The sequence below is a fragment of the Talpa europaea genome, assembly GCF_964194135.1.
Source record: "Talpa europaea genome assembly, chromosome: 15".
Taxonomy (NCBI): domain Eukaryota; kingdom Metazoa; phylum Chordata; class Mammalia; order Eulipotyphla; family Talpidae; genus Talpa; species Talpa europaea.
In genome coordinates, this window is record NC_140083.1 from 76,542,575 (window position 1) to 76,555,584 (window position 13,010).

General features: G+C 49.5%; 1 protein-coding gene across 2 annotated transcripts; it reads right to left on the reverse strand.

Annotated features, from left to right (window-relative positions):
* Positions 1-4,645: 4,645 nt before the first annotated feature.
* On the reverse strand, positions 4,646-7,189 carry ARF3 (ARF GTPase 3; the record flags this gene model as incomplete). 2 transcript variants are annotated; one of them, XM_084256533.1, is made up of 4 exons in its annotated part: positions 4,646-5,191; positions 5,744-5,868; positions 6,100-6,210; positions 7,042-7,189. In XM_084256533.1, 4 exons carry the CDS (start codon positions 7,187-7,189, stop codon positions 5,030-5,032), a joined length of 546 nt encoding a protein of 181 aa, XP_084112659.1. In that variant the 3' UTR covers positions 4,646-5,029. The 2 variants fall into 2 exon arrangements, with proteins under 2 accessions (XP_084112659.1, XP_084112660.1); XM_084256534.1 differs by lacking the exon at positions 6,100-6,210.
* Positions 7,190-13,010: the final 5,821 nt, after the last annotated feature.

Below are 13,010 nucleotides of genomic sequence, written 5' to 3' on the forward strand. Positions count from 1 at the left end.
AGGTAATCAATTAGAATGAAAAGCCTGCCAAGGAGGAAAGTACCCAAGTCCTACCACTCCCTGCTGACTAGCATGGCATCGCATGCCTCCAGTTTGAGGTAACAAAGTAGAGACCGAGCTCTGGCCTTCCGACCTCCACACCTTTCAGAACTGTTCTTAGCATTATGACTGCTTGTCCAAAGACACCACTCCCTGACTGAGCAGCTGCAAAGGAATGGCATCCCCTACACAGTTACTCTCCACTGCCATGACCCCACACATGCGCTATGGATATCCCGAAGAATTCCAGACCCTCCCAGAAGTGGATTTCCAGGTTTTTCCTTCAGTACACTGGTTTGACGCCATTCTTAGAACATGTCTGGAAACATAAAAGGTGCTATATAAATGTCTAAATTTTTGCTCTGATCAATCTAGATACCTGAACTAGAAATGATGCAGTGAATCCCCAGAGCCCCCAGACCATATATCTCCAGGCTGAGAAACGCATACACATCCACATGCATTCTTCTTGTCACTGCCGCCACACTCGGGAATGAAATGGGCAGATTTTCCCTCCATCCTAATCCAAGGCCTTCTACTGGCTTTCGCCAGACTCACTCTGGAAGCTCCCATGCCGAGATTATCTTGCATTCTAGGCCCAGGTCTTCGGCCAAAACACGACCAAAGAGCTATTTGTGTTCTGGAGAGATAGAATTGCTGTCTGCCCTGTGAACTGGGTGCTAAGCATTTACCTTCCAGTTGTGTCCCTTCTTTCACCTGTCTCCTAAAGACAAGCTGGAAGGTTTAAGCAACCACCACAAGAGGGCTCCCTCTGCCTCTTTCCTGGCATTCTAAACTGAGTACTAAAGGACCAGGCTTTCCTTCTCGCCAAGTTGTTCACGGATTAAAAGACCACCCCCCACCCCCACCACACAGGCCTACAATTCAGCTAAAGTCTTCATCGTTACCTTATGAGAAGCACTCATTCTTGTATGCCAAATCCTGTGCCTTACCACATCAGGGCACTAAGACCTCTGTTCTCAAAGCTTAATAGAGCTAAGAGTGGGGAGGACCCATTTGGCTCACCTATTTATTAGTACATAATAGGTAACAAAGTAAGTAATAAAGCACTTGAGAAAGGTGCTCCTGACTTATCAGTAACCTGTCACCAAGCAGGCCTTTTTGAGGCGCCTAGAAGAAAAGTGTTATCTGATTTTTGAGGGGTAAGTGGGAAATGTTCAAAGTTTATGGGAATAATTAAAGTGATGTCTGGTGGGAGTAGTCTTAGGGTTTCATGAGGACAGAGCCCCAGTCCTGGGGGTGACGGCCTGTAAAGAACAGGAGAGGGACTGAAAAGGAAAATTACCAGGGGAGGCAGCAGGGAGGTAACTGAATGCAATTGACACACTTCACACTGGCACCCAGGGCTCTGGTTCCTGCATGCCAGATCCTGTGCCTTTCCACATCGGGGCACTGAGACCTCTGTCCTCAAAGCTTAATAAAGAGCTAAGAGTGGGGACAACCCATCGGGCTCACGTAGACCCAGGTACCTACTAGGGTAACACCGTCCCTTTCTCGCCTGGAGTCAGAGAGTAGCAGCAGGAACAGAGTAGGGCTGGGAGTGGGAGGGGAGAGATGAAGGCTTCAAGAGACCAGGTCTTTCCCCCAAGGCATCTGCGGAAACTCCGGATGGGGCTTGGTGTCCTGACAAAGGGGAACCACGGACCTGAAGCAGAAGTGATGCGGGGCTGTCAGCCACAAGGAGGGCTGAGTTTATTGTACCACTGAAATACCTGCCAGGCTTATACACTGCAGAAGCCAGAACTAGATGGGGGAGGGAACGCCAATCTATGGACAAAAGGAGCCTGTTCCAACCAGAGCACCCAGTGCCCGGGGCTGGGGGCAGCCTGGGCACTCCCGCTTCAGGGCCTGCTAGCCACTGCAGCACCGAAAGTCTATCAGCAGGTGATAAATAAGGCTACATTCAGGGTTAAACTCTTTAGAATGAGAGGAGCAAAGACACAAAGCCCAAAAAGACTCTGGTGCCCAAATCATTTAGCTCCTTCTGGGGTAGGCTGGGAAGAAGAGAGGCCTGTAGGAGAGGGGCCTGTGCGGAGAGGGGTGGGCCTCAGATGCCAAGAGCACGGCGTTGTCTAAGTTTCCCCCACAACCACACTCTCCCCTAGTCAGTGTTCCCTTTCCGCCTCTGCTGAGAGGAGGAGCAGTCTGGAGGGGCGGGAGACAGAACACTCTCACCATGAAAACCACTGTCGTGGCTGCTGCCCATCAAGGATGAAGGTCTGCTCCAAAGCTGCATAAAACAAGTTTAATTTCCAACCAGGGTCACAGTCATTGCGTATCCCACATTTTGAGCAAGGAGAGAGAAGTGAGTTATTAAACATATACAGTCTACATTCCGGAGGAGAAAAAAGAGAAAAACCAGTTCTGAACTGCAGTTACCACTATAACACCACAAATAAACTTTGGGGGAAAGAGGGGAAATCCCCAGGGAGAAGAAAGTCTGGAACAAAAGGAAGCATAAAATTAAACTTACCAGAGGAGAGTCAGGGCAGGGGTGGACAGAAATGGGATGAAACACCCAATCCCAAAGAACTTTCAGGTGGGTGGGAATGCAGAAAGGCCCACCCGCCACGGGCCACGGAAAATGCCCAGGTCACTTACTGCCCCCTGCTGGGCAATATCAAGTAGCTCAAGGCAAGCTCCAAGGTTGCTGCAGAACACCCTCAGTCCCACCGGCCCTGGAAGGCCCCCAAAATAAGGTGGGGGTGGGCCTGAAATGAAGAAACCCACTTGAGAATAGCATCTAACTACCGAGAGTCCGAGAGGGGCTGAGGCAGGAGAAGAGGCAAAGTCCCTCCAAGCGCAGAGAGTAGGGAGCCCGCACGGAGAGAAAGAGGGTGAGGAGAGACCGAGAGGCCAGGGCACTGAAGGAGTTCCAAGGCAAGGAGAGAGCTCAGGGAGGAGAGGCAACAGGAGCAGGAGCAAAAAAAAAAAAAAAAAAGGAAGTAGAGACAGAAACAAAGGAAAAATGAGGAAGGAAGCATCTGTGGGGTCCAGGGAGTGAATGAATACATTTTAAAACAAAACAGAAGCTCCAACAACCCACCCTCGCCCCCCCCACCCCGCCCCAGTCACCAAACACACACACATACACACGAAGGCCTACAGAGTAACAGACCTGCACACGCCCGCTGCATCTTGGGTAAGTGACACGTCACTAAGGAACTGGCACTGAGGGAGAGACCCTTGGAACCTCTTTCACAGTTCAATCTGGGGTGGGGTGGGGTGGGGTGGGGTGGGGTTATACTGATCTATCTGTTGTAGACAACGGTGGCAGGAAGCCTGGTCCCTTGGAGTGGGGTCTGGGACAGCCCTTCTGGGAAGGGGTCCCTCAGCCATGGTGTGGGGGTCCTGGCTCCTGATCTTAGCAGAAAGGTTCTGGGCGGCTGTCTTGGAGCTCAGGCGCAGCCAGCACACACAAGAGCCCCCAGAAAAGCCATGCGTCACAGAAACTGCAGAAGTCAGGACCCAGGCCAGGACCCCAGGGCCAGCGCCCCCTGTAGACAGGGAGATGCAGTAGCAGCAGTTTCTAAACTACATGGTAATGGGGGCCCCTGAAGACCACTGCATCAGAGCAGCACCAACCACCACTTCAGAGTTCTGTTTCCTACACTCTAAGCCCCAGCCCCAGCCCCAGCCCCAGCCCCATTTGCGGGACCCGGGTGAAGAGGACAGGGCCAAGCTGTTGGGAAGGAGAGAGGAGAGATGGCGGGATGGCCTGAGGGTCTGAAAACCGAATAGGAAATACTCATCCTTCAGCATATCCTGAACCAGAAAAAGAGAAATGGAGAATAGGGGGATTGCTATTGAGGTCTGTTAAGTCACCCCCACTCCCACACTCCCATTACACCACCCACCCAGTCTTGGTCAGGCCAGTGGGGCTACCAGGGGGAAGGAACTTCTGACAAAGGTCACATGACCAACCAAGTCCTCGAGATCAGAAGATTGGGGGGGAGGGGGGCGTGGGAAGACAGGAATACAAGCGATCACTAGTAACAAGAGGATGGAGATGGAAAACCTGAGGCCCTCTCCCCCATGCCCCAGGTCTCCATACACTGTGGTCTCGCTATGGCCACCTCCTCCTAAACCTCCTGAGGGAGAGAGCTAAAGCCGTGGGGGAGGAGCAGTTTAACACTCTGGACTGGTAAAGAGTGAGTGGGTTCCCCTCTCAAGGGAAGGCAAAGTGACATCTCCTTGGGAACAGTCACCTAGAGATAAACGCCACCCCACTGCCATCAGCAGGGCGGGGAGAGGGAGATGAGCAAAATGGTGATGGAAAATCCACATCTGTCCTTTCATCCTGGAAACCTACTTGCAGAGAGGAGAGAACACTGCAAAACCATGGCAGCCTCCTCCCGTCCACCTTCTTCACCTGTATGTCACCAACGTGGGAGGGGCAAAGGGCTAGAGTGGGCAAAGTCCTGGCTCCAAGCCCTGATCTGCACTCCACCCCCTCCACCCTCCCCTGGCCCCACATATATATCTCTCTATACATGTATATACACGCGCACGCACGCACGCACACAGAGAGGCCCGTGCAATTTCCATGGAGAGCAGGGAGAAGGCGGTGAAGATGATGGGGCATAGGATAGGGGCCTGTGCGGAGAGGGGTGGGCCTCAGATGCCAAGAGCACAGCAACCAGAGCCAAACGAAGCAAACGGAGAGACTATCCCACCCTACCTCCCCAGAATATGGGGGCGGCACCCCAGGAAACCATAACAACCTTGTTTTCGTTTTAAATCTGGTAAATTGGAATGATTCATCATCAGGACAGCAACTGGGGACTGGTCATGTTGGTGAACAGGGAAGAAGAGGGGAGGAGGGGAGAAAAGGCTCTTGTTGGGCATGGGGACGTGATATCCGGGGCCCTGGCCACACTGAACAACAGGAAAGAAGGGGTAGGGCTGGGGCAGGGAAACAGTAGGTGTGTCAGGGTGGGTAGGGTGCTCGGATAGGGTTGCCTGGCTCTCACTTCTTGTTTTTGAGCTGATTGGCCAGCCAGTCCAGGCCTTCATACAGCCCGTCCCCGCTGGTGGCACAGGTGGCCTGAATGTACCAGTTGCGGTGACGCAGGGAATGCAGGCCCAACTTGTCTGTGATCTCAGCAGCGTTCATAGCGTTAGGTAAATCCTGGAGCACAAGGGATACACAAAAAAAGGAACCTCAGGATCTGACAGGTTTCTAGAGCACCCATCTACCAGACAGAGAGAGCCGTACCCTCTCCAGCTCCTGCCCTGAGGCACCCAGAACAAGATCGTAAGGAGCTACTTTGGGGTTACTCATCCTGGGACTCCAGGTCCAAGGACTAGAGAGCAATCCACTAGGGAGCTGGAAACCAAATGTGGGTTTGGTAGGAAAGTAAAGAGGTGATTCAGACTGGGCAAAGAATCAAGTCTGCCTGGCCAAGGAATGAGGGGTGTTCCGTGACAGCAGACAGCAGGGAAGACAAGGGAGGATTTGAGGTGCTGTGCATACCACACCAAGCCTTAGGAAGGAAATGTTACTAAGTACAGCCGGGGCGGGGGGCCAGGAGCAGTGCATGAAGTGAGCTAATCACATTTCCCACATCTCCAAAGCTGAGAGCACAGCCACGGGGCTTCCCACACAGTGAGCCCTGGGGCCCCATGAATTCCACAGCAGGGTTGCCCGCTCTTACAATCCAGGGGCAGAGGGGAGTCTCACCTGTTTGTTTGCAAAAACAAGGAGCACAGCATCCCGCAGTTCATCCTCTGCCAGCATCCTCATCAGCTCCTCCCGGGCCTCATTCACTCGCTCCCGATCATTGCTGTCGACCACAAATATCAACCCTAGGGAGACGGAGCACAGACTGCTCAGAGGTGACAAATGAGTTCCCCTCTTCCCCCCCCCAAAAGACAAACACCCCCTCATACCCTCCCAACAGTCGCTCCCATTCCTCCCCTTCTCACACCCCTGGGAGCAGGGCAAGGACTTAGGGCCCACAACCAAGAATGACAGCCGCACCTTCTGCTCACACCCAGCCAGCCCCTGCCAGCCCCTGGGCGATTCACGTTCCATACCTTGGGTGTTCTGGAAGTAGTGTCTCCAGAGAGGTCGAATCTTGTCCTGGCCACCCACATCCCACACTGTGAAGCTGATGTTCTTGTACTCCACTGTCTCCACATTGAACCCTTTGGGAAAAAACAGGCTATGGCCACTTGCTCTATAAATGACGAAGTCTATAAATGACGCCCCAAGGGGTTCCTTTCTATTTCTCCCACTTTTGGCCGTGATCCCAGCAAGGGAGAGAAAACCTAAGACCTGGTGTTCCTTGACTCAGGAGCCTAAAGTAAAAAAAAAAAAAAAAAAAAAAACCCTAAGAAAAGTGAAGAGTATGAGACTGGCCAGTCAGGAGGCTCACAGTAGCCTGGGTAACGCGAGTCAACTTTCTCCACTCATGCTCTCAGTTTCTGGATCTCTCTCCTACAAAGAAATGACTCAGCCCCACTCCTATATCCTGACCAGCAGAGTCTGCCTCAGCTAAGAAGTAGGGCCTGCAAGGCAGAGTGAAGAAAAAGCAGCGAGCTATCGCCTGGAGCCCCAAATGCAGAACCAGCTGCAGATGATGATCTGGAGCCCCATCTACAAGGCAGTGCTCTCCCTCCCACAGGCAGGTCTTAACCAGGATCAGGGCCACCGAGGATCTAAACTGAAGCAATCCCAACCCTCTGGCAGGAACATCAAAGCCCTTCACCTGCTTTCCAAACAACACAGAGAACAAACTAGCTCAGAGCTTGAGGGCAACTGTTGAATGCCAGGCTGCGGAAGTTCCCGCATCAGAGAGGGCTGGGGTATAGGCAAACGGCAGTCCCAGCACCTGCTACTAAGCTAAATCGCCATCCTTCCCGAGGCCCACAAACTGCATGGACTTGCCTGGGGAGGAGAGGCCAGGTGGAGGATACAGGAATAGGCCCCCTGCCTGGTTACTGGCATGAACGCCTACCTCCAAGCTGTGGCCTTACCGATGGTAGGGATGGTGGTGACGATCTCCCCCAGCTTCAGCTTATACAGGATGGTGGTCTTCCCTGCGGCATCTAGGCCCACCATGAGGATGCGCATCTCCTTCTTCCCAATCAGGCTCTTGAGCAGGTTTCCAAAGATATTACCCATGATCACAGCAGCTGCTCTTCTGAGGACAGTTGGGCTCAAGACGGGGCAGTGGCAGTCTGGTTTTAGCCTGGTCCCTGGTATAGAGGATTTGCTCCTATACAAAGAAATGTAAAACTTCGTTACCACTATCTGCTTGTAAGGACTTTGCGTTAAATGAAATTGCCCAAGTCAGGACAAACCGAGAGCCTGAGCGCATGGTGAAGATGAAGCCCACTCAGACTCGTCTCGAGCCTTTGGGAGCAAAGGAGTGAACCGTCAGGCTCCCCACTGTCAGTCACCCACCAGTGTGACTCTGGGCGAGTTACTGCACCTCTCCCTGTCTGCACCTGTACACGGAGGGAGAAGGGTTGAGCCAGACGATTTCCAATGTCCCTTCGGTTCTGACACTTGATAACCCCAAGGCACTGCACAATCATTGATGCCCCTCCCTCCCCCAACCCTCCTGAGGCTTCTGGAAAGGGTGGGAAAGGAGGGAGTGGAATGAGGAGTGGTTCTGTGACTCTTGACAAAGTTCAGGCTTGCCAGGTTCCCAAGGTTTATGCTGTCTGCTTTCATGCAGATTCTACTCCTTCCCTTCCTGTATTTCTGCAATCTCACCTTCCACGACCACCAAAATGAATGAGGCAGAACCAAGAAAGCAGTAACCCGAAAAGAAGCTGTTCATACAATAAGTTGAGAGACGGAAGGAGGGGTGGGGAGCAGCTGCCCCTCATTTTCCAGGCACTTAAATCCTAGGCTCATGGTGGCCAATCCAAGGACAGCTGCTCCACGTGGTTAGCTGCCAGGAGACAGCCATCTCAGCCCTGCCTCTTCCCTAGCCCCCTCTAGGCTATTCTCCACACAGCAGCTACGCTGGTTTTAAATCAAAAATCAGTTCGTGCAGTTCCTCTGCACAAACCTGCCTTTGGCTTCATATCTCCCTTCAGTACAAGCCAAAGCCACGCCATGGACCTCAGGGTCCTGCATGACCTGCAGGGGCCCTGCTTCTCATCCAATGTCCTGCCACTCTCCCCTTCACTCCAGTTCCCCCAATACCTTCCTGTCCCAAAGCTTCTGTACATGCTGTTCATGCTGCCTAGAACAGGCACCTCCACGCACTGCTTTAGTTCCTTCATGTCACCTTATCAGAGGCCCTCCACGACCACCTCTAGCATACCACAACCATCACCACCACCACTCTACCCCAGTAATTCCACTTTACTTTTCTTCACAGCACTCATCACCATCTGACATACCACATATTTGTTTTTTGCTGCATTGCTTCGCTCCTTCTATAATGTGAGTTCCTCATCTATTTTGTTCACAACCATATTCCCGGGCCCTTGAATAGTGCCTGGCACATAGGAGTTGAGTAACTGGACTAATTCCCAGTGTCTCTACTAACCTCACCAGCAGCTCACTCAGGTTGGACACTAATGTCTGATGCAAAACGGGCATTTAACAACACCTGCTGAACAATGGGCTCAGTTAAAGCACTAAAAGTAAAAACAGTAAATATACTGTGAAGGTCTATCTGCCTATTGGAGCTATTGCCCCCACTGGACAGAATCAGAGTCACTCATTCCCTCTCTCTTTCCCTCGATTCTCTATGGCATAGGTCAGCCACAGAAAGGCATCTTTGAAACAATGAGATGGGGGTTCAGAATTGCCTGTGCCAGTCAGTTCTCTGTGCCTGCAGGAGACATGTGTCAGCGGGCAGCTTATTCAGCAATCACCATATGCCAGCTACTGGCATTCTCTACAGCGTCTGGGAACCAGAGACACACACACCCCAAACCCAGCAGGCAAAGAAACAGGTCAAGACAGAGTGCACCCAAACCCACAATGTGAAAGGTGGATGGGAAGGAATTCTCTTTACAAGCTAAAGCATGGGGGTTTGGTGGGAGTTCAGCTGTTTTTTCACAAACTTCTTCAGGTTTGTTTTCTCCTACACTCCTCAGTTTGCAGCAAATTCCAGAATCATACAAAGAAGCCAGATCAACAGCCCCTGGAGACCAAAGTACTAGTTTTGTCCAAAAACCAGAAACAATGAGTGCTTATGGAGTGTTTCATCTTCAAAGGCCTCCCCAGACATCCACTAATGAGCCAGGTGTGGTGCTCCCGTAGGTTCCCCAGATGAGCCCTGCCCTGACCCAGAGGGCTCACACCTCAGGGAGAGGATCTGGCTCAACCTTAGGAATCAACTTCAGTCAAGTCGCCCACTAACCATCCTCCCTGCCCAGCCTGCCTCAACCCACCCAGGCAGAGACTCCCAAAGATCCCCAAGGCAGGAGGGATACCTGCCCAGCCAACAAGGTCAGACCGCATGAATCTTGGCGGTCAGACTTCTGGTCCTGCTACCATCACCTCCAGAAATTTAAACCTTTCTCCAAGTCTTCCTAGTCTTTTTCTTGTTCTTGCTGTGTTCCTTCTTTCAGTTCCAGATAAGACTGCGCTTTAAAGGCTAGGTAAGAAGCTTTGGCCCATATTCTGAATTTAATTACCTGCTGTCCTCCATGACTGGAACTATTGCTTATTAAATGATTACCAACTTTGAGTACTGTAGTGGCTGAAAAATATCCCCTTCTGTAGGACATACACTATCCTTTGGTTTGCTTCCTTGCTATCATGCTAAAGTTCAGGTTCAAAAGCTAATCCTAATATTATACTTATTTCTATTTCCTGGCATGGTAAATCAAGGTTCCTGGGCAAGTCAGGTGGCACTCACTACCTTATAGAACTTTTTTCTTCTTTCATAAGTCTGTACATTTACTGTTTTCCCAATTTAACTCTATTTTTCATGGGCAAGGAGTATGCCTTTTTACTTATTTTAGATCTGCCCTTACTCACAGTGCCAAACCCAATGCAAGGGTTCATTTGAGTCCACTGGCTGATTTAAGCCTCCTCTGAGGATGTCCTTATATCATTTCTTCTGTGCTAGCAGAAATACTTGGTATTTCCATGTAGTGTACAGATGGCTGCTTAGATATCCTGTCAATTCTTGGCCCCTTTCCACACATACCTGACCCTGGGACTGGTTTGGAAATGAAAGGATTAGAAGACTAAAATAGGTAGAATTTTCTTGTCATTGAATACGCAACAGGAATGACAGATAACAGATTAAATATTCAAGCAGTTATCATGTATCATCTGGGTCCTTGAAATTAATGCAACAGTATGACTCCTCTTGAATATAACAGGAACTTGACTCCGATGAGCAATGCAAAGGGTACACTGGCTTAGTTGGTTTTCTCTGTCCCTACCTACTACCAAACAACATGCTGCTCCCACTACCAGGATGACAGTAACTTTCAGCTTTATGCCATGAGTAAGAATCTTTGGTTATATCACCAATTCTCGTTTTACCACAGTGCATTCCTGAAAGTGCCAGGAAACAGAATGGCAAAAAAAAAAAAAAAGGTTAAACCTGGATTACCTGGATTATTTCCTTACATACTGTATACTTTTACCACAGATGGCAATCAATACACAGGGCAAACTACCAGGGTCCCTTGGGCTGGTGGAAACCAGAAATCAGCAGTTAAAACTGAAGGTGATGACTAATGATGAAAAAATGGGATAGAGTAATATCTCTATGACTGAGAATATCTCACTCTATTTTACAGTCACAAACTATGCTAACAATGGTAAAAATAGGGCCTCCCCTGGTGGCACAGCGGTTGAGCGCCGGTTCGATCCCCAGCCGCCGGTAAAGGTCCCACATGGCGCACAGACCTCTCCTGCCGCCCGCTGCTCCCCTCAGCAGTGTAATTCGGTCCTTCTGCCTGTTCTGCTCCCCGCTCTGGCTCTGGTGAATTCTCTCACCCTCCCATGCTTCTGACTGTACCCAGTGCTTGTATAAATAAATAATCTTTAAAAAAAAAAAAAAAACATGAACAATGTTCTTCAAAAAAAAAATGGTAAAAATAACAATAGAAACTTCAAAAATGTCTTCCAATAGAACGTGTGGGGGGCACTGTGGGAATTCCATCAAGTACACTGACTGATCTAAGCCTCATCAGAGGCTGTGAACACTGAGAACCAATTACTATCCCCAGTCTCACCATCCCACCCTCCCACAAGAGATAAGCTGGCCGCTCAGTCACTCGTGTATATTGCAAAAACACACGTTCTCCAGGCAATTCTAAGAATCACAGCTCAGCCTGCCACACATTCTCCTGCTTCCTACCGGCAACTCCAGTGATTGACTCAGGCATGTCCTAAGATACCTGAAGGGACTCCTAATCTGGTATCCCCTCCTCCTCTTTCAGGCTACTTGGGTTCAGGGAAAGAAATACCAGTTTCCCAAACTCTCTGACGCCAGGCAGGGTCCACTAAAAGCAGATTTGTTCCCAGATAAATTTCAAATGGAGATATCATTAATAGAGATGCTATTTTTGGCACAAAGGAGCAGAGCAATAAAACTTAAGGAAACAAAAGCAGAGCTGGCTTGTACTTAGTTTCCCCAGCGCAGTTGGCTTGTAACCTCTATAAACTCCAAGTCTGTGTCTCAAGACCACTGAAATCGGCACACAAGAACTCTGAGATTAGCATCTCAAGGACACCTACTGGACTCAAAGATTTCCAAGAGTCAAGAAATAGTTCCTGATGCTGGCTTCCATCCATTCACTAAACATGTACTGAGTATACCGAACAGATACAGAGAAGACAGTTCCTACCTTCATGAAACTCAGTCAATGGAAGAGAAAGCCTAGGACATAGAGAACCATAAAACAGTGTGAGGGGAAGAGTGGGGTAAGCACATATTATGAGGACAGAAAGCTAGAGCAGGTAATCAAGATTGGGGGATACAAAAATGATTCACAGACATGATTCTCAGCTTACACCTGAGCTGACTTCTGGAGAAAGAGTAGGAAGTAATGAGGTAGTAAAGAAGAACGAAGGACTAGCGGGCATGAACACATAAAGACTTGAGTGAGAGATAGTGCTTTTTATTAGCCAAAGTCAGATGTAACTGGGAGACAGTTTATTAGGATGCAGCATGATGAGTAAGGTGAGTAAAAGGAAGTGAAGAGGTTAGGGGGTAGATCGTGAAGAGCTTAAAGGCCATACTGAGTAATACGGTCAGATATGTACCTTAGAAAGACCATTTTGGCAGTTTAGGGAATAAACTGGAAAGGAAGACTGGCTGGAGACAGAGAGATCAACTGGGAGGTACAGAAATACAGATGAGAAATCAAAAGTTGTTAACTAGAGGTTTCAATGGAGTGGAGAGCACAAATTAGAAACATCTAAATAGCAGAACCCACAGGCCTTAAGGACTGATTAAATGTAGGAAAGAAGAGGAAGGAGTCAAAGATGATTCCCAGGTTTTTTGAACATGGGTACTTGTGGCATTTCTTTAAACAGGAAATACAAGAGAAACAGATCTAAGAGGGAAGATGTATGTTTTTAGGTTAAATGCTGATTTTGAGTTGCTAAGGTATGACGCTTAGGAGAAAAGTCTGGGCTGTGTATCTGCACAGATGGCAACTGAAACCATAGAGGAACTACGATGAGCCAAGATGGCAGCAGTTGCTGGCTGCCTACCCAGTCACTCTTCCCCTTCTTTCTTCTGACAGAGCCACTAATTTGCTCAGAGGCTTGAGTGGAGGGTATGTGCTACCTTCTCCAGCCCTGAAGAAGGAAAACTGACCAGCTTAAGGGAGGTGGACATTCTATTCCCCTGGCCCGCAATGGAGTCATGAATGGTCAAGTACTAATTCTAGTCTGGAAAGTCTGCTGGGAGTATCTGGGAAGTTTTCTTCAATCTTAAAAAAAACATATGGCAATGTTTTCTTGTCTAGCCTTTGGATGTTTGTGTAGAAGGATGAGATAGATG